Source organism: Myotis lucifugus, unplaced genomic scaffold, assembly GCF_000147115.1.
Source record: "Myotis lucifugus unplaced genomic scaffold, Myoluc2.0 scaffold_245, whole genome shotgun sequence".
NCBI classification, from domain to species: Eukaryota; Metazoa; Chordata; class Mammalia; order Chiroptera; family Vespertilionidae; genus Myotis; species Myotis lucifugus.
The window spans coordinates 434,508-459,852 of NW_005871293.1; the positions used below are offsets into that span (position 1 = coordinate 434,508).

Sequence of the window (25,345 nt, forward strand, 5' to 3'; positions counted from 1 at the left end):
CTACTGCTTCACTCCCTCCCTTCTCCACTGCTTCACTCCCTTCCTTCTCCTCTGCCTCACTCCCCTCCCTTCTCCACTGCCCTCACTTCCTCCCTTCTCCGCCACTTTGCTCCCTCCTGTGTCTGCTGCCTCAGCTCCGCTCCCGTCTCTGCTACCTCTGATCCATTCCCTTCTCAGCCGCTTGGCTCCCTTCTGCAGTGCTTGGCTTCCTTCTACACTGTCTTCAGTCTTCGCTGGGCACCTGTGTATGCAAATTAACTGCCATCTTTGTTGGGTTAATTTGCATACTCTTCTGATTGGCTGGTGGGCATAGCGAAGGTACGGTCAATTAGCATCTTTGTCTTTTATTAGTGTAGACTAGAGGCCTGGTGCACGAAATTCATGCACTTCAAAGGGTGGGGGTCCTTCAGCCCAGCCTGAGGCCGCTCGGAGTCTGGGACCCCTTGCTCCTTACTGCCCGCCTGCTGGCTCCTTATCGTTCGGCTCGCTGCTCCTTAGCACTACCGCAGAGGTGGGAGAGGCTCCCCAGCCATGAGCCTGGCTTCTGGCTGATCGGTGCTACCCCTGTGGGAGCACACTGACCACCAGGGGGCATATGCTCAACGCTGGAGCTGCCCCCTGGTGGTCAGTGCACAACATAGTGACTGGTCATTCTGGTTTTCCACTGTAATGGTCACTTAGGCTTTTATTATTAGATCTGATATCCGGTATTGTGATCCCTCCAGCTTTGTTCTTCTTTCTGAATTTTGCAGCAGCTATTTGGGGTCTTTTTTTGGTTCCATATAAATTTTTGTAGAGTTATGATTTGTCAATGGCTAACTTTCTCTATATTGTTCTAGATCTGTGAAATATGCCATTGGTATTTTAATAGGGATTGTGTTGAATCCATAGATTGGATGGACATTTTAATGATGTTAATTTATCTATGAACACGGAATATGCTTCCATTTGTTTATATCTTCCTTTATTTCTTTTTTTCAATGTCCTGTAGTTTTCTGAGTACAGGTCTTTTACTTCCTTGATTAAGTTTATTACAAGGATCATATATTTTTTTGTTGTTTTTTGTTTTGTTTGGTTTTGTTTGGTTTGGTTTGGTTTGGTTTTTCTCTCTGGGAGTTCATTATTGGTGAATAAAAATGCCATTGATTTCTGGATGTTGATTTTGTATCCTGCTGCTTGCCTAATTCATTTTTTAAATCTATTAGTTTTTTGGTGGAATCTTTAGGGTTTTCTATGTACAATATCATGTCATCTGCAACTAATAACAGTTTTACTTTCTCCTTTCCAATGTGGATGCCTTTTTTTTCGTCTGATCCCTGTAGCTAGGACTTCAAGTACTATGTTGAATAAAAGTGGTGAAAGTGAACATCCCAGTCTTGTACCTGCTTTTAGTTTTGCCCATTGAGTATGATGTTAGCTGCAGGTTTTTCTTATATGGACTCTATTATGTTGAGGTATGATCTCTCTAGCCCCACTTTGCCAAGATTTTTTATAAAAAATGGTTGCTAGATTTTGTTGAATGCTTTTTCTGCATCTATTGATCTGATCATGTGATTTTATCTTTAATCTTGTTTATGTGATGTATCACATTTATTGATTTGCAAATATTATACCAGCCTTGTATCCCTGAAACAAATACCACTTTGTCATGGTGTCTGATCTTTTTAGTACATTGCTAGATCCGATTTGCTAATATTTTTTTGAGGATTTTAGCAACTCTGTTCATCAGAAAAATTGGCCTATAATTTTCTCTCTTTGTAGTGTAATTATCTGGTTTCAAAATTAGGATAATGCTAACCTCATAAAAAGAGCTAGGAAGTCCTCCTCCCTCTTGAATTTTTTGGTAAGTTTTAATATTTATGTTTACATAAATAAATTATGGCTCATGAAGCTTCAAATTATTTATGTTCCCAAGTGACAGTTGTATAACATATATCATTTATAATTTTTGTATTCTTTAAGTATATTCATTAGCATATGCTGTAAGTGCAGTGGCTAAACACCTTTTTAGAAAGATTCTGCAGTGATACGGTAAAGAAAACAGAATTTGAAGTCAGACTATCTGAATTTGAATCCTCTTTGCTTCATTTATGATCCGTGATTTTCTTAACTTCTATGTGCTTAGTCTCCTAAAATGTAAACAATGGACATAAATAAATACGGAAGCACTTTGAATGGTGTCTGGTACCAATGGGAAGCCTTGGCAAGAGATTGGAGGGTGGGAGTGGAGACAGTTTGGACACTTATCTTCCAAGCTTCCTCTTTGCAGAACTATGATTTGTCAATAGCTAACTTACCCCATACTTATAGCTCCTCTCTTATAGCTCCCCCCTGACCTCTCTTTCTTGGTTCCAGCTCCCATTAGGTTCTGCTACACCATTCCTTCTTCATGCCCTTCCTCAGACCAGAGCTGGGGGAAATGTTATGATGTTGCTGGTTTCTTTGTGTCTCTAATCTTTTTTGTTTCTCTTATTCTGCCAAAACCACTATAAATAGCTCCTTCATTAATTTCCCTTCTGTTATATCCTTTTGAGTTCAGCATTTGTCTCCTGCTGGGAGGTGTGATACACAAAGAAAATATTGTAAACTTACGTTTTTCATTGTGACAACGGTGAGCAGGATAAATTTCAGGGGCAAAATATTTGGTTCAGAAAAATTAGTGAGGAGGATTCAGCAATAATCTTGGTAAAATATGGTGATTGCCTGGCTAGGGTAAAGGTAGTAAGTACTGATATATTTGAGAAATATTGAGCAGTAAAATATTTGAGAAATATTTAGATGTCATTGTATTAGTGATTGATGGAACGCAGATGACAAAGAAGAAGAAGAGCTCAGAGGTGAAGGCCATGTTTCTATGTCAGGAAATGACAGAGGACTTGATCATGTTTATGACAAACAGAACAGAAGTTCTGCAAAGCTTGTAAATGCAAGAACAGAGTAAATTTACTGGGGAAAACAATGAGTTGGTTTTCCCCATGTTGAGTTTGAGGTGTCTGTGGGGCATAGAGTAGAGATGATAATCAGACCTGGAGATGTACATGCAAGCCCAAAGCCTGGTAGAGTGCTTTGAATTTTAGATGTAGATTTGGGAATCATCAACTACAAATGGCAGTTAAAACTTTGGGAGTGGTGTTAGGGAACAGGCATTTAAGAATGGGCAGAGGAAAGGTAGCTATAAAAAAGAAAGAGAGAAGAAATAGCCAAAAATCCTATTCAATAAAAGGGTAATATGCAAATCAACCGAACAGCAGAATGACCAGTTGGTATGACATGCACTGACCACCAGGGGGCAGACACTCAACGCAGGAGCTGCCCCCTGGTGATCAGTGCGCTCCCACAGGGGGAGAGCCGCTCAGCCAGAAGCCAGCTGACAGCTGGCGAGCTCAGCGGGGGTGGCGGGAGCCTCAGCCGCTCCCGTGGCAGCCTAAGGATGTCCGACTGACGGCCTAATGATGTCTGTTAGTTGGACATCCCCCAAGGGCTCCCAGACTGCGAAAGGGCGCAGGCCGGGCTGAGGGACCTCCCCGCTCCAGTGCACGAGTGTAGTGCACTGGGCCTCTAGTATATAAGAAGAACCAAAACAATGTGCTCAGTCCAAAGGCCAAGGGAGTCAAGAGTCAGAAATAGAGGGGAGTTATCAAGAATGTCAGTTTCAGAAATATCAAGTGATCAGGATTACTACTACAATACTATTTTACTACTGAAAATAGCTATTAGTTTTGACACTTTTTTTTCAGAGACTTGTTACAGGTACCAAAATAGAGCATATTTCCAGCACAGTGACCAACACATTTTTGGGCATTTGATAAATGTTTGTTAACTTTTCTAAAAGCATTTACAAAAATTCACACAAAGTAAACAGCAGAGATTGAATATCAATTTTAAAAGTTAATAATAAATTGTATAAATTTTATTATAATTCAGGATACCACTTTAACTTTGAAAAAGTTAAAACAGTGATCTAGAGAATAAAGACTTGACTACTTTGGATGAACATGTTGCCAGGGTAAGCAACAACCCAGAGGCTACAGACTTCTCAATCAAGTTTTGGATGCTGCCCTAGCTGGTTTGGCTCAGCGGATGGAGCGTTGGACTGCAGACTGAAGGGTCCCGGGTTCGATTCCGGTGAAGGGCACATGCCCAGGTTGCAGGTTCGAACCCCAGTGGGGTTTGTGCAGGAGGCAGCCGATCAATGATTCTCATTATTGATGTTTCTATCTCTCTCTCCCTCTTCCTTCCTCTCTGAAATCAATAAAAAAAATATAAAAAAAAAGTTTTGGGTCCTGCTAGGTAGTCGCTGGCATTGAGGGGGTTTCTATCAAACCAAAATGGTGAACCTTTTATAGTAAAGTGTATAAGGCATAACCATTGGAACTCTCTCCAAACATGTAATGGATCTAATGGTGAAACTTTTTTGAACATTATTGAATAAGAGATGCTGGTGGTAATATCTATAGGACTAATATAATCTGTGCATGTGTGAAAAAAATATTTACCTTTTGATGTAAACTTAACTGGCACACATCTTCCTTGGATATGCAGGGATTTCCAGCAGCTTTCCTAGAAGACAGGCAAATGAGCAGATCCCAAGAGCCCAAATCACCTAATAGCAAAAAGCATTGAAAAAAAATTATCAGATTTTTTAAAGGCAGCATTTACTTCTTTAGATTAAAGAATATAATTATTTTGGTCCTAAAATACAGGCAACAACGAGTCTGATTATATTTAAAAGTCAATATTCAAAGTGACTAAAGTTCAACTTTTCTAATTTAGCAGACCTAACATTTTTATATTTAGTATTGTACCCTAGGAAAATTCAATTTTCTGAAGCAATATCAAAACATTTTAAAAAAGAACTGAAATTAAAATATAATAAATTTACAAAGTCTCATTTGGAAATTGGGAGGAAAGAAGACTACAAAGTTATTTTAAGATAGGAGATAGTGGCAAAATCAAATAACGATCAGTCAAAACACTAGATATTTAGTTTTGGGCTTCAGTAACACCATTACTTTTCATAGGTCTTAAACATCAAATATACTTTCATAAGATTTCTTACAGAGAAAATATTGTAGTGGGCAGAAAATAAAATTCAATGAAAAATTTAAGACACAGGTTTTGTCCAAAAGAAATTTGTAGTTTAGTTATAGACAGCACAGAGTTAGATCAAAATACAGAGTAAAACATGGACCAAAGCAAATGATATTTCATTTATTTCACCAAGGACAAAGTCCTTTGTCAATAAATCTTAGTAACTTACCAAAATAATCTCAGAAGAATACAGTTTTGCATAATGTTTAAACATTTAAAAGTAAACATTTGCCAAAAAGATTAACATTTGCATATAATTCACTTATTCTCTTTGATTTATTTATATAAATTTTTATCAATATGCCTTACATAAAATTGATGCTTTAAAAATATTTGCCAAATTAATGAATGAATAACTAGCCCATGATAGGGTAGTAAACACATTTCTTCAGAGAGGGTACACAAATGGGTAAACCAAAAATAACCAGAAAAGGTTATGTATAAAATAATTTATATTATTAGGGAAACTTCCCTATTTTGGATGGAAATCCAGTTTAAAAAAATTAAGCAATTTCTGTACACATGATCTTTTGTTGACCACTCGTGACATAATGTTCCTTTGAGTAACTACTTATGCCAGACCTCACAAGTCATTTCCCACAATAGGTGTTAGTGGTCTCTAAAAGGAAGATAACCAATGTCTCCAAATCTTATCTTTTAATAATTTCCCAGAAGGCCCTGGCCAGTGTGACTCAGTTGGTTGAGCATTGTTCTGTGCACTGAAAGGTTGCCAGTTCAATTCCTGGTCAGGGCACATGTCCAGGTTGCAGGCCTGATCCCCAGTTTGGGGGAGGGGGGTGGGAGCAGGAGGCAGCCAATTGATGTTTCTCTCTCACGTCGATATTTCTCTCTCTCTCTTCTTCTTCTCTCTATAAAAAATATTTTAAAAAATAAATAAAAATATATGTTTTTAATTCCCAGAAAAATGTCTTACTTGAGAGCCTTATACTTTCAAAGAAGGGCTTTATAGAAAAAAGAAAAGAAAAGAAAGATTAATAAGGAAGTGTGAGCTGTGACAAGTAGGAATGAAATTTCACTCTTCACTAATCAAGTCTTTTTTTTAAATATATTTTATTGATTTTTTACAGAGAGGAAGGGAGAGGGATAGAGAGTTAGAAACATCGATGAGAGAGAAACATCAATCAGCTGCCTCCTGCACATTCCCTACTGGGGATGTGCCCGCAACCAAGGTACATGCCCTTGACAGGAATCGAACCTGGGACCCTTGAGTCCGCAGACTGATGCTCTATCCACTGAGCCAAACCGGTTAGGGCACTAATCAAGTCTTTTACAAGTTGAGCAGCTCTGTGCTATCTGGACTATTGGTTCCTCTGTAACTGTTCTGTTTCTAGAAGAGAAACCTCCCTGTCTAACAAAAGTTGATCCAGGCAGCTGAGCTCAAGGTAACATATGAGCTCTTGTTCTCTGTTTGCTTGTTGTATCCCAAGACACTGAAAGATACACAAGAGTTCAAAGGACAGGAGAAATGGTGCTGCGATTTGGGGATGGGTGAAATCTCTCCATGTAATTGCTATCAGGCCTTAGGCTTGAAGGCTCTACCCTGTTCCACTCACCCTCATTTTAAAGAAACTACAAGCATATTCCATTAGCCCAATCCAAATACGCCGATGATTCCAATACTTTAAATGTGCATCTGGCATTTAAAAAATCTTTATTGATTTCAGAGAGGAAGGGAGAGGGAGAGAGATAGACACATCAATAATGAGAGAGAATCATTGATTGGCTGCCTCCTGCACGCCCTCTACTGGGATCAAGCCCAAGACCCAGGCATGTACCCTGACCTGGACGCTCAACCACTGAACCACACTGGCCAGGCCATCTGGCATTTTCAACCAAAACCTTTGATGTGGATTCAAAAGGAAAAACATTAAGACTGTTTCATTCAATATTATTTCTAGCCCAAGAAACATTATAAACCTAGAAGAAATGTCCTGTCTTAATATACTCAACTAAATATTTTAAGAAGATATGAATATGCAAAGAAAGAATTTCAAATTATGGACTCTATTGTTTGGGTGTTAAAAACAGAGTACATTTTTTATATTCCCCTCTCACTACCCAAGGCACACACACAATTTCTCAATTTGATAGAAAAAAATATTAAGCCATAAATGTTTAAAAATGGAAGACACCTTTAAATAATTCAACGCATTCAATTTATCAAGAACCTCCTATGAACAGAACATTGTACTAGAAATATGAAAGTAACTAGCAAAAAGAAAAAGAAAAAGAAAGAGCAGTAACTGCCTTCAGCAATCTACTTGAAGGATCTAAACATTAAAAAGAATTTAGAATAACTTCTAAAGCATCACATAGTTTTTGAGGCTCATAAGAGTTACCCATCATCTCTCAAAAATATTCAATTAATATTTAAAATTCAAGATGAATATTTTAAAAATACACTATAGCATATAAATTTTACCTTAAAATGAATAAAGTAAAACTAAAGTTTTCAAATCATCTCTTTATACTTCTTACCTAATTCTTGCTTCCATGATCTGAAAAATACTGATTGTTTCCATTCAAAATTCCCATTGCTACACTCATTAAGTTCTACCTCAAACTATTTTCCAGTTAAATATTTAATAGATCTTTTTCACTTTCTTTTCAGTTCTTTCTCCAACTTTAGAAATCAACTACCTCTGCTGACTCCCACAGCCCTTTTTTAGAGTAGAAGCTTATTTATTGCATGAGTGTTATTCTGCATTCAAAGTTGACTTAAAAGAAAATCAAAAGTCTCACTGACTTGTAGCAACTGGGCAGAAAACAAAGCACATTCACTAGCTAAGTAAACCACACACAGAAGTCAACCGTGGAGCATCTGGGATACAATTTGTGCCTCGGGAAAATTACAAATTACTGTATACTGTGAGCTTCGGGTCATGCTCACGTAGCTGAAAGCATGAGACGGGGGACGCACATGCCCAGTGTTTCACAGCGAGACTGCAGGCGCCCGGGAAGAGTCAAGCCCACGCGTGGGGTGCATGTGGCCTGCACAGTGTTTGTTTTGTTTTGTTGTACAATTTTAAGTATTTGACAAAATGCAGATGTCAGTACAGTTCACATCAAAATCCAGTTCTGGCTTCATTTGAAAACTGGGCAGCACCTGGCCCGTGCCTGCGTGGCAGCCAGTAGCTGGAGCCAAGTACAGCTCCCCACGCGTTCTCCAGTTGACTCTACTGGCCCTGCCTGCTCCCATGCTGCGTGGGCTCCGTCTCCAGGAGCAGAAAACAGGGCTAGCCCTGGGGTAAAAGGCTGGTGTGTCAGTGTCCGATCAATTGCTCATTCAGCAAGTGGATGATCCGTGTTTCAGCTTTCAATGAATTACACTGTTCATTGTGTAAAGTGATTTTGATGAGCTGACTTTAGGCTCATTGATATTTGGTCAGTTGGTCTTAAAAGCATATGTGACTATACCCTTTGATTTCCAGATTTGGCCACGCTCTCCCGCAAAGTTGAGTAAGGTTACCTCAGCTCTGAAGACATGTTATTGGCTGTGTTACAGTTAGAAAGGACTGAAGTGTGACTTCTTAGAGTTGTTCTTTTTCTCAGGAGCCTGGAAAAGGCAAAAGTTGCCCTTGATCTTCTTTTTCACTTATGTTTCTTCTCAGGTTGGATTGCTAACGTGGCTCAGGTCCCACTTCAAGCTTGGCTGGCTCTCATCTTTTCTCACTCACACTCTCTCTTTGGACTCTTTTCCACATTCGGCCTGTCTCAGAGCTGTTGTCACAGTTATAAATGGCCTAGGACAGGCTCTTTCTAGGCATTGGGACAAACGTTCATCTTGCTTGGTGTGTTTCTTCTGCACCCAGAAGATTGACATTAGAGTGTAAGAGCTGAGAAGTCAGATTTGGATTTGGGGGAAAACAGGTAAAGTGGACCAGAAAGGTTTAAATAACTGGTCCAAGGTTAGCCATATAGGTAGTGGTGGGAAGAGAATTTTAATACATGATGTCTAGCTCTACAGGCCATGTTTGAGACCATTAAATCGTTATCCCTTCGAAAAACAAAGAGGCAACAGAGAAACTTAGCTTTTGAGGCTTTATATGTTAACTTATGCAGAACTTTCAATAACATAACTTTGTGGGATAGAAACAATTATTACACACTAGAGGCCCTGTGCACGAAATTCATGCACGAGTAGGGTTCCTAGGGCTGTCCGGTGATCAGAGCCGATCTTTCCCCAGCTGCCGACTGCTGACTGGGGCCTTCCTTCATTCTGCGCTGCCCCCTGGTGGTCAGCGCACATCATAGCAAGCAATCGAACTCCCAGTCTCCTGGTCAAACTCCCGAGGAGACACTTTGCATATTAGGCATTTATATATGTACTAGAGGCCTGGTGCATGAAATTCGTGCACTCAAGGGGGGGCGGTCCCTCAGCCTGGCCTGTGCCCTCTCGCAGTCCAGGAGCCCTTGGGGGATGTCCGGCTGACCGCTTAGGCCCGCTCCCTACGGAGCGGGCCTAAGCGGTCAGTCGGACATCCTTAGCGCTGCCGCAGAGGCAGAGAGGCTCCTGCCACCACCACTGCACTCACCAGCCGTGAGCCTGGCTCAGGGCTTCTGGCTGAGCAGTGCTACCCCTGTGGGAGCACAATGACCACCAGGGGGCAACTCCTGCATTGAGCTTCTGCCACCAAGTGGTCAGTGCGCGTCATAGTGACTGGTCGTTCTGCTGTTCAGTTGATTTGTATATTAGCCTTTTATTATATAGGATAGATACTTTATAAGAGAAGAAACTGAGACAAAAAGAAATTATTTAGCTTTGGTATTTTTCCAACTACTGTCCAGTGCATCTATTTTCCTTTGGGACCTTGGAGGAAAAAATGTCTAAAACAGGGATAATTCAGGTATTCCTAGACCCTCACCCAGCAGCAGCACACCCCAAAATGTTATTAGCAATACCACTGGAAATTGAAGTAGAATTTTCATATGTAAAAGAGTAGTAATCCAACTGCACGTGTACTCAGAATCTATAAATATTAATTTGGCCTCCGCCTACTTTTGAAAAGAAATCTCTAAAAGTTGCTTAGATTCTTTGATGGTTAAAATGATTTCTTTCAAAAAATAAAAAATAAGAATAAAATAAAATAAAATGATTTCTTTCCCAAAGAAACCAGAGCAGGACTAGCCCTCCAGGCTGAGTCAAGCCTTTGAATAGAGAGGTCATGGGACATTGTTCTAGGAAAACAGGATGTGGATGTTCCCTTCTCCATCTCAAAATTACAAAAACATGAGAAACACTTACAGGCGTGTCTCCATAAACAGTGAAACCAAATGGCTCAGAGCACCACTCACTGTCACTCCACGGCGCTGGCTCTGGAAGCAATGAGGGCGCCACAGACAATTTCAGGAGTTGTCAGGGCCCAGATGTATTCACTCCGATATGAAATCGCACTGATTGTTGCGTTTATCCTCTCTAAGGTTGCTCGGAAACCAGCGAACATCTTAGTGTTAAAAGGAAGAACAGTTTTTAAAGGTCTTTGTTCTTAGTTTTAATCAAGTGTCTGCCCTAAGGAGTGAGGCTTCCTTTAGAATATTTCCAGTCTCACAGGCAGGCTGCCATGTAAAATAAACAACCATTTCCTGGCTCTCAAATGACTCCCTCATTGATAAGGTCTGCCTATCAGTAATTCAGCCCAGAGAACAGCAGAGAGCAGAGCATTCTCAGACCGCAGCATTCGTATAAATGCTATTTATTCCCCAGGAATGACAACTGCAATTTTCTGGCACGCTATATAAAAATCTCTGAATATTAAGTCTATTTCTGCTTTATTTGTCTCCATAGCCCTTATCATCATCTGACAGATTACATATTTGTCTATTTGTGTATTGTCTGTCTCTCCCCACTTGAATGTGAGCTCTATGAGGGCAGGGCTGTCTGTTTTGTTCATTTCTGTGTTCTCAGAACCTACAATAGGGGCTGGAATATAAGATATACTTGCTACATATTTGTTAAATCCATAAATACATGTAACAGGTCAACAATTAAAAAGCAAAAGCCAGTATATTGAAATACTTTTATAAAAACTAAAATTGAAAGATAGTTAGAAAAAATGTTAATGTTTTTTAAGAAAGGACATAAAGATATATTTTGGTTCTTAGAATGAAGAAGGAGAAGTAAATATAAAAAATCAAAGTTAACTATTCATTGCATTGAAATAATTATAAAAACAAACAGCCAATTCCAAGTGCTTTACTTATTGGAAACTTTTCTGTGAACACACACATTAGATTGAAGCAGAAAATAAAGTATGACTCAAAAAATAAATAAATAAAGTATGACTCAAAAAATAAATTTGTCCATGAGCTTCTAAGATGCATGGCTACAAAACCCAAGCCTCATTTACTTATTCACAGTATTAGATTATTATACTCCACTAGAGGCCTGGTGCACGGAATTCGTGCATGGGGGGAGGGGGTCCCTCAGCCTGGCCTGCACCCTCTCCCAATCCAGGACCGCTGGCTCCTAACCGCTCACCTACCTGCCTGCCTGATTGCCCCTAACCGCCTCTGCCTGCCTGCCTGCCTGATCGCTGCTAACCACCTCTGCCTCGGCCCCTGCACCTGGGACCCAGGCTTCCCTCCTCCGGCCAGCTGCAGGCACCCGGGACCTGGGCCAGCTTTGCCCAGGTGGGCCACAGGCACCTGGAATCCCAGGCAGTGCCACCCAGGTCCCGATTTTGTCAGGAAGGATGTCCAGAAGACGTCCAGTCTATCTGGTCTAATTAGCATATAACCCTTTTATTAGTATAGATAAGGATACAATTAGGCTGATTTCCTAAAATTTGTTTTCTTTCGGTGTGAAATACTAAAGATGTTTACTTTTTAAATCATATATAATATAATATCACATAAGGCTATTGCACATTCCACCATGCCATCTCTATACCCTCTCTCTTTTTTTTAAGATTTTTAAAAATATATTTTTATTGATTTCAGAAAGGAAGGAAAAGGGAGAGAGAGAGAGAGAGAGAGAGAGAGAGAGAAACATCAATGAAAGAGAATCATTGATCGGCTGCTTCCTGTATGCCCCCTACTGGGGATAGAGCCCACAACCTGGGCATGTGCCCTTGACCAGAATTGAACCCAGGACTCTTCAGTCCACAGGCAGATGCTCTATCCACTGAGCCAAACAAACTAGGGTCTGCATCTTTTAAGGTTCATTAACCAGTTACCTTAACTGAACACTTAATGTGATGGGTCTAACAGAGGACCCATAGCTTATTTTATTCATAGCTTTTTTTTAAGGATGGAAAAATACTTGCCTTCTTATATCTAACACTGATTCTAGTAGACACTTAGCAGATATTTACTGGATTGAATATTTCAATTTTTGGAATGCACTTGAAGAAAAATCATATATACAGAACCTTGAGATCTTCAGTGAATTTTACAACATGGCACAAAATCTATTTAAATCTGGTTCCCTACCCTCAGAGGCTGTTTTTTGCTTGTTATGCCTCTGGCTTCTTATCCTTTAAGAGCTGATGATGAAAACTTTGCATTTTATCACAAAGAAATTCTCAATCATTCTCTCCCTTGATGTTCTAAATCCACACCAAGGATCAAGCTTTTCTGTCCTAATGTCGACACTCTTTCTGCCCTATGAGAGGTTGTAAAGGACAATGAGATGGTTTATGTGAAGAGTTTTGAGATTCTGAAATTCTTCCAACCTATGCAAAAGTTCAAGAAAACAATATGATGCCTAAACTCTTGCAAGTGTTTAAAAGGTTCCTGCTTTGAAGAAATTTTCCTTTAAGAAGAGCATGAAAGGAAATAGAACAGTCTATTCCTCTGAAATAAACTCAAGACATGTTTAATTTACAGAGCTTGCTAAAGTTCCTTCCATAGATTTTTAATGACTTCTTCAGACTTTTATGCTACTTCTGTTGCTTTCGGTTGCAGTGTAACAGATTGAATACGTGTGTATGTGTGTTTAAACTTTTACTGCTTTCAATATTATTGTCCTTCTGGGGAAAAACACTTACTACTGCATTTTTACCAAATATCTGATGTCTGAAAGCCTTAGCACTTAAAAGAAATCGACGCTGCAGCAACTTAAAAATCAGACTATATCTAGTGCCCACATACTGGCTTCTAACACTTTTCTTCAATAAAAGAAATCAAGGTTCCTTGGAGAGTTGGCTGATTCAAGGGCTGGAGTAGTATATATACACAGGATGAGCCTGGAGCAGCATACTGCCAGAAAAAAAAAATGAAAGAGCTCAAAACAAACAAGCAAACCAGCCAGCAAAAGCAATGATGGAGGTATGTCAAGGTGACACGGGACTCAATGGCTAAAGCTGGACACAATTGGAGCAATGAAATAAGTAATACTGGATTATCATCCAAAGCATAAAAGTAATCCATAAGACCATATTGAGATAAACCAAAGATTAAATAAATAAATAAGGTCTGAAGAGACAAGTCTTCCATGCAGAAAAACTCCAAATAACATACATAGTTACTCCTCCGTCAAGGATGCGGAGTCCAGCTTACTCCCTTGGTGTAGGCTGTGCGTAATGACATCCTTCCAAAGGCTTCAATATGGAAAGCAGAAGTAAAAGAAAAACCTGGCAAGCGATGTCAAGTTATCATCAACAGCAGTAAGTCACGTTGACAGTATTGTACCCCTGATATAATGTGATGAGAACCGTTGTGGTTACTCCCCCAAACCACAACCCCATCCTAATCATGAGAAAAACTACAGGCAAATCCCAATGGAGAGACATCAAAATGCCTGACCAGTTCTCAAAACTGCCAAGGTGGTGAAAAACAAAGAAAATCTGAGAAACTGTCTCAGCCAAGAGAAGCCTAAGGAAGCCTGGTGACTAAATGGAAAGTGGCATCCTGAACGGGATCTTGGAACAGAAAAGGTACATTAAGTAAAAACTAAGAAAAATCTGAATAAAGATTTTTTTAAAAATCAGAATAAACAAATTCTACAGAGGCAATAATATGATGATGGCTAAGTATATGGCTGTAGCTAGAGGTAAACTCTCATATACTAATTACCTGTCTCCCCAAGTATTTTATGCTAAGAATGCTATATTATAAAACCCATCAGCACTACCATGCAGAAAGTGGAAAATAATTGCTTTTTATGCAAAATGCATTCTTCTGTTAATAAAAATTTCAGTGGTATTTAAAATTCAGAGAACTGAAAAATACATCAAGTTTGGAGTTTGACACCATCCGCTTAATATATGCAACCCCTGCCCTAACCGGGTTGGCTCAGTGGATAGAGCGTCGGCCTGCAGACTGAAAGGTCCCAGGTTCGATTCCGGTCAAGGGCATGTACCTTGGTTGCGGGCACATCCCCAGTAGGAGGTGTGCTGGAGGCAGCTGATCGATGTTTCTCTCTCATCGATGTTTCTAACTCTCTATCTCTCTCCTTTCCTCTCTGTAAAAAATCAATAAAGTATATAATATATGCAACCCCCATTATTCTATACTCTTTACATTTGTTACTATTTCTCTCTAAACTCAACTCCTGTGGTGATTTCATTTAGAGCCATTGCTTTAGCTCTTGCTTCTCTGCTATTGACTCCAAAATTTACCATTCTTGACCTTTCTTATATTTCAGAGAGCTATTTCCAGTTACAGGCTAGAACACACGCCCTGCTGAACAAATACAAATCTAAACCCGTTACCTGCTGCCAAAAAACCTGTCTTTCCTTCTGCTCTTCTTACAATCAAAGGTGTAGCCACCCTCTCAAGCTAGAAACAACCTCCTCTTTAATTTGTACTTGTCTCTCATTCCACTTCCCACTGATTTCCAATTCCCATCCATCCTCCATGAGAATCTCTTGAACATTTCCTGACCTTTCCAAATCCTATCACATTCTCTAAATCTAAGACCTTGCCAGCTCTTCAAAGACTCCTAATTCGTCTCTTTGCTTCGAATTCTTTGTCCTCCTCTAACTCATCTTCCGCCCTACAGCCATAGTCATCTTCCAAAACCATAGCTCTTATCATTGCCAGCACAAAACAGATCGATTCCTCTGCCAAGCAACCACGGCCTTTCAGAGCAGCCTCAACCTACTCTTCTCGTCTCATTTCCCTGAGAGCAGCCTCCTCCTTCCTCTTCGGCCACCAGGGACAGCTTGTGGGCCCCTGAGACTCCAAGCCCTACAGACCTGTGTGCCTCCAGCAGGCAGCTCATGCTGCTCAGTGTCCTTCCCTCCAAACTCTGCTGGAGAAACCGCTGTTACATGCCAAGGATTCTACTTGAGACACCTTCCTAGATACCCACGTTCGAAATTGGTCCCTTCCTTGTCTGCCTTTCGCACTGCTTCTATTGTATCTAATATTATTACGGCTTAACATGTACATCCTTCTTCCTCAGAAATGGTTCCCAGACCTGCAACATCTTCATCCACTAAAAGCTTGTTAGGGATGAAGAATCGCAGCCCCCAGCTTTGACCTGACCCAATTAGAAGTTGTCAGCAACAAGGCCCCCAGGTGACCTGCATGTACCTGGGAGCTTGAGAAGGGCCGATACACGCTTCTGCCCTGTAGTTCCTTGGAAAGTCTCACTCACCTTCACAATGCTCTCTCCCCCGCCCACACCAATGAGCTCTTATGGTGAGTGAAACCGAAATGTTTCGTGTCAATGATAAAATAGTGTGATGCCTGGCTGTCCTATCATCCTCATAACCCTTGCTAGGAGGTTGGTGCTTTAGACTGGGTTCTTTAGGATTTGACATGAGTCTCTGACAGACACTCCTAATACCAAATTCCTCAGAGTGGCACAAAGAATTTTTAATTAGCATTGCGACACTTCATTTAACTAAGTATGATTCTTTCCTCCTGTTTTATTAAAAATCATTTTGCATGACTTCTTTAAAATGCAGTGAATAAAATCTAGTCATCTGTGGTTTCACATTGTATAATAATGCACCGGGGACTTGGAGAAATCTGAGAGGGAGGAGGCAGTCATTGATTTAAATTTTCTTCCAAGAATAATTCCACACTAATTCAGCACAGATGAGAATTAAGTCTTAAGAAAATACAATTCACTAACACGGGGAAAAGGATCAACTCTCTCCATGGCTTATTACTTAGTGCCAAAAGTATTTTGAGATTACACATCTCTTATTCATAATGCATTGTTTTCATAATCTTTGGAGATTTAGTTATCCCAAGCATAATATTTCTGTAAGATATTTGTGGGGCCAGTCTTATCTTCCATTTTCAAATCAAGCGATAGATAACCTAAAGGGCTTGGTCAAGGCCAATCCAAAAAGCAGTTACGGGCATAAAACTCAGACACTCACCTCCCCAGCAATAATAATACCAACATTAGGGGGATGATATGAGAATGAAATGAGTAAATACTTGTGAGGTGCTTAGAACAGTGTCTAAAATAATTTGTTTAATGAATACATAGGTTGGTGTCAGATATATCCCAGATCCAGGTGATGAACTTTCAAGAAACAAAATGTGCGCAGCCAGCATGGCTCAGTGGTTGAACGTTGACCTATGAACCAGAAGATCACAGATCGATTTCCAGTTGGGGCACATGCCCAGGTTATGGCCTCGATCCCACAGGAGGCAGCCAATCAATGATTCTCTCTCATCACTGATGTTTCTATCTCTCTCGCCCGCTCCCTTCCTTTCTGAAATCAATAAAAATATATTTTTAAAAAGAAACAAAATGTGACTTCTATGTGTCATGCAGCCTATTATTTAAGACTTCTGAACAGATTGATATGATATAAGGGTCATTTAAAAAACACATGAAATAATCTCTCCCCCAACTCAATGCTGTCTTCTCGTGTTTCTTCAAAAGGCCTTCCTATCACAGGAGAAGGATAGGTTAACCCAGTGGACACTGGCTGGTGCTTTTCTATGGAAAAGAAAGGCCCTCGTCAATAGCAGGTCCAGTTCACCCACGCACATTCTCTAGGACAGGGCTCTGCAGTGTCCCTCACTGGCACTATAAGTGCATTTTCTAGAATAGGTGACATCGTAAGCCTTCAAACTAATGATGAAGGAATGTCAATTTTCATGCGTGAGTAGCAACAAGCCCCAAGTGGTAGGCACAACCTGGCCAGATAGGCAAACCTTGTGGGACCCAAAGTGGGTGCTTTCGGTAAGGAGGGACCGACCAGGGCAATGGGTAAACAGGGCTATCGCTTAAGGCAGGTTACATCCACTTCACAATTTTCTTAAAATTGGCCCTGCTCCCAGAATAAGGGGATATCAGAAGTGCCTCCTGAAACTAATCATTTTGTTACCCGTGAGATGAATATTTAGGTCAATTTGAAACAGTGCCAAGTGCTATTAAAATGTACCATACTTTATTTTTTTATTTTTTTTAAGACCTAAAAATTGTTTATTTTAGAAAATTTTCATTTAGTATTTTTGGACTGAGGTTGACTATAGATAATTGAAACTGTGAAAAGTGAAATCATGGATAAGGGGTTGCTACTGAACTTAACTATCAACATAGCTTAGCCATAAAATGTACCATACTTTAAAGTGTGTTGTTCTACACCTATGAGAACCATATTTTATCCCACATAATTTAACAGAATTCTGCAAAATCATACTTGCTTCAATACTCATAATATTAATTTTTCACCTCTCCAGAGATGTTTGGAACATAATTTGCTTTTTTCCCTAACTATTTACTGCTCAAACTTTGTATAGCAGTCTCATTTCCCTTATTTAAAACCATTTTCTCTTCTTCATTGACATTGTAAATGTTAAGATTTATGTCTAAAATTCATTATGTTTTGATGCTTTAATTTCTAAGAATAATAGTACTGGTTTAAAAAGTATAAGTATTTTAAATTGTATATATTTTCCCAGATTGTTTCCCCCCGAAAGGCTACATTTCACATTTCCACAAGCAATGTATGAGAGCATCCTTTCCCAGACTCCTACCAGCACTAGGTGGTGTCACCAATTTTGGGTTTTGCCAGTCCTACAAATGTAAAGTGACATGGTATAATCTAAATTTCCTGTGACTTTTTCTGAATTTCATGATCTTCTTTGTTTTCAAGCAGCTTATTCAAACTCTTAGCATTAAAAAAATTATAAATAAAATATTAAGTTAAAAACAGCATTATAAAAGCACTTTTAATTAATGTGCAGGTAAAAGTTCCTTTCTATTAAAAAATTAAATTGATATGTCATTTTGACCCAATCAGATTTAAGAACATATTATCATCTACTAGAGGCCCCATGCACGAAATTCATGCACTGGTGGGTAGGGGTGGGGGAGGGTCCCTCAGCCCAGACTGTGCCTTCTCTCAGTCCGGGATCCCTCTCGCAGTCCAGGACCCCTCGCTCCTTACCACCTGCCTGCTCGCTGCTCCTTACCTCTTGGCTCACTTCTCCTTAGCACTGCCACAGAGGCGGGAGAGGCTCCTACCATCACCACTGCGCTAGCCAGCTGTGAGCCCGCCTCCTGGCTGAACGGCGCTCCTGCTGTGGGAGCACACTGACCACCAGGGGACAGCTCCTGTGTTGAGCGTCTGCCCCTTGGCGGTCAGTGTGCGTCATAGCAACCAGTCGTTCTGCCAGTCCTTCCGCAGTTCAGTTGATTTGCATATTAGGCTTTTATTATATAGAATTACTGAAGATCTACATGGAATGAGCACTGCTGATGGAAATATTAAGCTAGCAACCATCCCTTTGTAGAGGAATGTAGCAATAAGAACCACAGTTTTAATATTTTCACCAACTGATTCAATAATTCAGCATTACACTCAAATCTCCCAAATGTCATGTAAATGAATATTGTAGGAAAGTTGTATTTATAGCAACTAGTTGAAAATATTCTAACTATGTACCAAGAAGGACTTAGTTAAAAATTATGGTTTACCCAGACAATAAAATACGAAAAATCATGAAACAAATAGTATTCATGCAGTTGCAGGAAACTAGCATGAGGCTGTGGTTGAAGGCTCGGGCAGGAGAGGGCTAGTCCTCGGAGCAAACCTCAGCCCCACCGTTTATGAGATGCGCCACTCAGTTCCTCATTTGTGAAACAGGAAGTCCTACCTTATGGACTAGGAGTGAGAATTCAATGAGTTAATGTATATAAAGTGCATAGCAAGTGCATTTAGTTAATAATAAAAAAGGCTAACAAAACTGTTGATATGAAAATTTATTATAATTTTTAAGCTGCTATGGAAAAACTTCTTTTTAAAATATATTTTTATTGATTTCAGAAAGGAAGGGAGAGGGAGAGAAAGAAACATCAATCATGTGAGAGAACCACTGATCGGCTGCCTCCCACACGCCCCCCACTGGGGATCAAGCCCGTAATCCAGGCAAGTGCCCCGACCAGGGATCTAACCTCTACCTCCTGGTTCACAGGTCGAAGTTCAACCACTGAGCCACACCAGCTGGGCCTAAACTGGGTGCTTTAGGTAAGGAGGGATGGATCAGGACAATGGCAAAACTTGTATCATAATGTCAAGCTTTTATTTGTCAAAACATGTGGGATAAACTATTGTAAAGAGGCAGGAGGCAAAAGGACAGAATGTATGTTTGCATGTGTGCATGTATGTGTGTGTGCACGTGTGTGTGCATGTGTTATGCTTAGAGACACACCTGGAAACATGCACAACATTGTTAACCATGTTATCTCTGGGTGGTGGAATTTCGAGTAACTTTCACTTTCATCTCTTTATTTGTGAATACTTGATTCCATATTCTACCATAAACATGAAATATATTTGTAAATGGGAAAACCATTTTCTAAAAATGTGGTTAAAATATGCATCCAAGTAAAGAAATAATATTCTCTGGGAAAAACAACATTGAGTCTTTTCACACATCGTACATCATTCAAGGTACTGTCAATGTCAATTAACTTAAATAGAAACAAAAAATGTACAGAAAGCTAATTTGGACCTCCATCATTTTAAAGTTCTAAACATCTCTGCTGTAATGCAGTGCCCTTAAAATACTCAGTGTGACAAAGTAATAGGATTTCTTGAAACAAACTTCAGTGTGGGCCTGAATTCAGTGTGAGTCATGCTGTGTGCAGTTATGAGTTGGAGATTTCAGGCACCACACAAAATAAGGGCTTGCTGGTAAATCTGAATATGCCATTTCTCCAAAAATGGACAAATAATGAACAGAAATGCTTGAGTAAACAAACCAATGCAAGTGCAAACACTCACTATTCCTGATACATTGGCTATCTGGGCCAGCCTTCAGATTAGCATGGAATGTGCCTGCCTTTCTGGCATTCCCAGCATTCCTTCTGTGATGCAAATACCAATTTCCAGCAGAAAAGTCATGTTTTACACTACAGCTGTGAATTTGGATTTCCATGCCGTACTTCCATAGAATAACAGGTAAAGTTCTCATTCTTAAAACAACCTCACTTAAGAAAATGACACTTTTCATGTTGGTGAGGTTTGGGGAGCTGGGAAATTTCTTGCATATCTAATAGGCAATGTTTTAACCTTCTCAGGTAGAATTTTGACAACATGAATGAAGAGCTTTAAAATGGATCCTCATCCATGCCACTAAACTAAATTTTAGAAATCTATGCTAAAGAAATCACTTGAAATGTACTTAATAACTTATTTACAAATATGTTGTGAGTGCATTATTTACAACAAAACATTCATATCTAGATTAAGAAAATTAAATTAAGTATTAAACACATCTATCTAATACAAGTTTATATTGCCATTGAAATAGTGTTTACAAAGTTTTTATGGCATGTGTTTGGGATAAATTATGTGACTATATCTTACCTTGGTCTCACTATCTTCAAGCAAGCCCAATATGTCCAAAGACAGTTTAAATTCAGCTGCTTACTTTTCAAGTGGGGTCATTGGCCTTGACTGTAAAGAACTGAGCTACTGTAAGATGTACCACAGCTTTGCATGTCAACTCATAATGGGTTTAGCATCTATGTATATTGGTGCCTCGTCCAGCACAGCCAAGGGTTCTGGTTCAGTGAGCCTGAGGAGGGGCGATGAAGGATTAAAGAAGATAGACAAAGATGCAGCTGGGGCCTGGCAGATCTCCCATGCCTGGATGAGGACACAGAAAGACCCAGCCTGCAAGCTGAGGCTTTATTTTATAGTCAGAGAAAAACAAGGTAGTGGTCAACATAGTTACAATGTTCTTGTGAGTTTCACTTGTTTTGGCAGCACTTGCTGCACCTCCCACAGCCCATTAGCTACCTAGGAAGGAAGTAGGGAGAGTTATAAGATTAAGCTTAATTATGCTGAGAGGGCTCTGCCCTCCAAGCTGGGACTTGTTTATGGCCCTGCCACAGGTCAGCCAGAGGCTTAACCCTAGAGCTGCTCCCTCCATATATTTAGGAGTGGGGCGTCACACCAATGTGGAAGGTTGATTGAGGGTCTGGTAAGGCAAACGGGGAATTGTTTGGCCACTAACTACTTAAATAGCAAATAGGCAGAACTTCTTTGTGCTTCTGGAAGAACCACTGAAAACCTGCAATAAAGAAGTACCTAGCCCAGCAATTCTCAGCACACAGTGCAGGACCAGCATGTTAGCATTACCTGGTCGCTTACTTCTTAACCAGCCTTCCACAGTTACTGAACCAGAGCTACTCATAGCAGAGCCCAGCAATCTGTGACTTACCTAACAAGCCTTCCTGACAATGCTGAAGCATATTAAATTTGAGCATCAGGGTCCTAGCAAATAGGTAGGTACTATGGTGGAGCTTTGCCAAAACTAAGTACTTGAAGCAAACATTCAGACAGGGATTCCTTTTCCCTTCTGATAGTTACTAAATATAAAGCTAGCTACTAGAGAAGCGGGGACCTGGAGTCGTCTCTGTCCTCTACACTCCGTCATCAATTGTTTGGTTTCATCAATTGTTTGGTTTCTCTGATAATGAGGTGGAATGCTGAACAATGTTTTTTAAATTCCAAGAGTTCCCTGATCTAAATGGACCATTTTGTTGCATAGATGATGAGATTCACACATGACTCTCCTGTTTTTCCTTAGACAAGGAGCTGAAATGAGTTATTATGGTTATTAAAAGGTTATTATTATTAACTAGTTGGCAGAATTCTTCCTTCTTTGAAAACTGAGACATCGCTGGCTTGACTGACTCTGAAACAAGGTTACAGAGAACACAGGGGTATGAGTCCTGTTCTTCCCTTGGCTTTGCTGAGATGCATCCTGGTGTGCGTTTCATTTTGCTCTGCCATACAGCTAGTTCCCATCATACTCACTATTTTTTCCCTAAACTTCAAAAGAGGCAAATGGTGCTTGACTATCTGAAGGAAAGACTATGCTGTTTTATTAGTGTATTTGTAGGGTTTATTGTTTCAATTGTCAATTCATTTCATTGTGTACCTGCTGGCTACACACATGGCACTGTCCTATGCAGAACAGCATGTAAATAGACCAATAAAACACTGCCTGATTTATAACTTTATAACATAGAAGGGAAAATGAGATGAAAATGCAAAAATTATTAAAAATGTAGCATAAGCATACTTTGGACCCCAGAGATGTATAAACAATGGGTGATGAGCCCTCAGATAACTTGTTTACTAATTCTAATTTGGGGGGAATATATATATTAATTTGGATTTTAAGAGATGGCAGAAAAGAAGTGGTTCAAGGAGACAAAAATCTCAATAACACTGCAAAATATGATGTTATCAGGCAAAGGTGAGCAGGCCAATCTCATGAATTCTCCTACCTGCCCACATGTTAATATCACCTGGGAAGTTGTGTGTGTGTGTGTGTTTTTAATTACAGTTTCCATTCAACAACGCGTTGTGTTAGTTTCAGGTGTACAGCATAGTGGTTAGACAATCCTATACTTTACCAAGTGTTCCCCCTGACATTTCTAGTACCCACCTGGCACCACACATAGTTCTTACCATATTATTGACGATATTCTCTATGCTGTAATTTACATCCCTATGACTATTTTGTAACTACCAGTGTGTCCTTCTTAATCCCTTCACCTGGAAAGTTTTTTAAAAATACTAGTAGCCCTGTGCACAAATCCGTGTGCGAGTAGCTCACTGCTGCTTGCCTCAGCTGGTCACCCTGCCCACCACCACTGGTAGCTCCCTGCCGCTCTAGCTCACTGCCCTGCCCTCCTGTAGCTCTCCGCTGCTCGTAGATCGGTCATGACGTTACAGCATTCTGGCTAATTTGCATATTCCTCTATTATTATATTTGATAGTGATGCCCAGGCCCATCCCCTTCCTGAAAGCACTTCTACACTTTTCGAAATAGGGCCTGAGCATTGGCTTCTCTGATTTTTAAGTTTTCCCTGGATGATTCGAGAGAGAGGACAGGCCTGATAACCATGCTACAGCAGGGATGGGGAGGGGCTGACCCCGCAGCATGGGAAGCTTTGGATGCAGGGCTAGGAGAACTGGGTGCTGTGTAGGAGGACACGGGATGTCACTGAAGACTTCTGCACAGGGCAGCGAAGTGAACGGGGCTGTGCTGTGCAAGCACCTGGCAGTGTGGTGGGGCTGTCCTATGCAGGCAGAGGCCAGAAGCGGGGAGGGTACTGGATAGGCACCATGGTGGCCCCGGACAGGCACAGTAACTGCAAGGAATGTGGAGCCACGGCTGACGGCAAGCACACACTTTATGGAGCGTGGTGCCTGCCGTGTGCTGTGGCTGAAGGAGAGAGAGGACCCACCTATGAGCTTTAGAGCTGGAGGGAATGCAGTGCTAACAGAGCATGGTGGACAAGAACCACAGATAACTAAGACGATAGTTCAGTTGTATACAGGTTGAGGTAGGGACACACAAATCAGAATTATCTGACAGATCCCTGGAAAATCTGGACCCTCAAAATTCTGCCTGGAGGAGACAGATTAGGAGGAGGCCTTATTGAAGGTTATATCCCCGAGGAGATCATTGATTCTGCAGAGGAGAAAAATGTTGCGATGGAGTACCAAGAGAAGGTGCAAACAGATGACCAGGGATAAACATCTTGGAGAAGGCCCATACGTGGAGGAAGAACATGGAAAAGGAGGGGTCAGCAAGGTGCCAGAAGAGGAGGCAGCGCTATGAAGGAAACTGAAAGAGAAAATGATTTGCAAGAAAATTCTAGACCCTGCAGCACCCACTCTGTGTCAGGGCAGGCGTTTAATTCAGGCTGATTCATACGTCTCACCAAGTTTGAGGAACATTGCCAAAGAAAGATAAAAGAAAACAGGGATTTCCACAGTGAATTCACATTAAACCTCAATTTATAGCTTTAAAAATTTTTTTCTATTATTTGAGAAATACTGATATTCTACTTGTGCTCAAATCTGCTCTTGTACCAAAAAAAAAATGCAATCATAAATACAGTGACTTAATTTTGTAACAAAAAGGAGTTTCTTGGTAAACTTTGACAGGATACTTTGGGGAGGAGGAATATGAGAGGGGTGAAAGTCAAATTATTGAAGGTTAATTGGAGAGACATTGCTAAGGAAAAAATATCTACTTTTCCTTAAGTCTTTGCTTCCCAAACTGAATGAAGAACTCTCTAAGGAAGAAGCAACTTAGAATGAAGAGAATATTCCCAGGGAAGTACTGTTTCACTGGGGAAAGTGTAATCTGAAAAGGAAGTGATTTGGGAGGTTTCAACAATAGTTGTAACATGAAGGGTGGAAAGTCAAAGTGGTACAAAAATTAAGAGGCAGCCCTGAAATATGGTAAAATGCCCCTAAGCTCCTCCCAAATTGGGGATATCTAAACTATTTCAAGCAGCTAATTCTGACAATACAAAATCTGAATCCCCAAACTCCCCTTGAGTTAATCTGCACAGTCAATTGAAAGGTCCCATAGGAAGGAGTTCATTTTTCTTTCCTGGAGTCTTTCCTCATCTAAATATAATATGAATATTATTTGTTTTTGCAAATTAAATCTGCCATTCAAAGCACTTTTTTTAGTACTTGGCAAACCAAAAATAATTCTCTAATTTTTTTAAAGTCTTTTTAATTTTAAAGCAATATGAAAAGAACAATGATCTGAAATATATTACCTAGAAAAAGTTCAGTGCTGCATCCTTTTAAAAAAATAAAAAGCAACAGGAAGGGCATTTAAAGAAACAGGACAGAAAAAGTATCTTCAAAGCTATATTAAGCATTTCCCAGCTTTGGAAAATTCACATTCCCAATCTGGTTTCTATGAAACTTTTAAAAAGATCAAACAATTAGAAAGAAGCTGGGCTTGAGGGAGAAATGCTAGGGATTTTAGTAAACATCTGGTTACCATTTTCAATTGTAAGAAGTAACCCACTTAAGGAAGC

At 40.1% G+C, this 25,345-nt stretch overlaps 1 protein-coding gene across 1 annotated transcript in view; it reads right to left on the reverse strand.

Moving 5' to 3' along the window:
• CPED1 (cadherin like and PC-esterase domain containing 1) overlaps window positions 1–25,345 on the reverse strand; it is a 274,615-nt gene that overhangs the window by 209,049 nt on the left and 40,221 nt on the right. Inside the window, exon 3 of the mRNA XM_006098705.3 lies at window positions 4,497–4,603. Coding sequence (XP_006098767.1) covers window positions 4,497–4,603 — 107 coding nt within the window. The remainder of the gene's footprint in view (window positions 1–4,496; window positions 4,604–25,345) is intronic.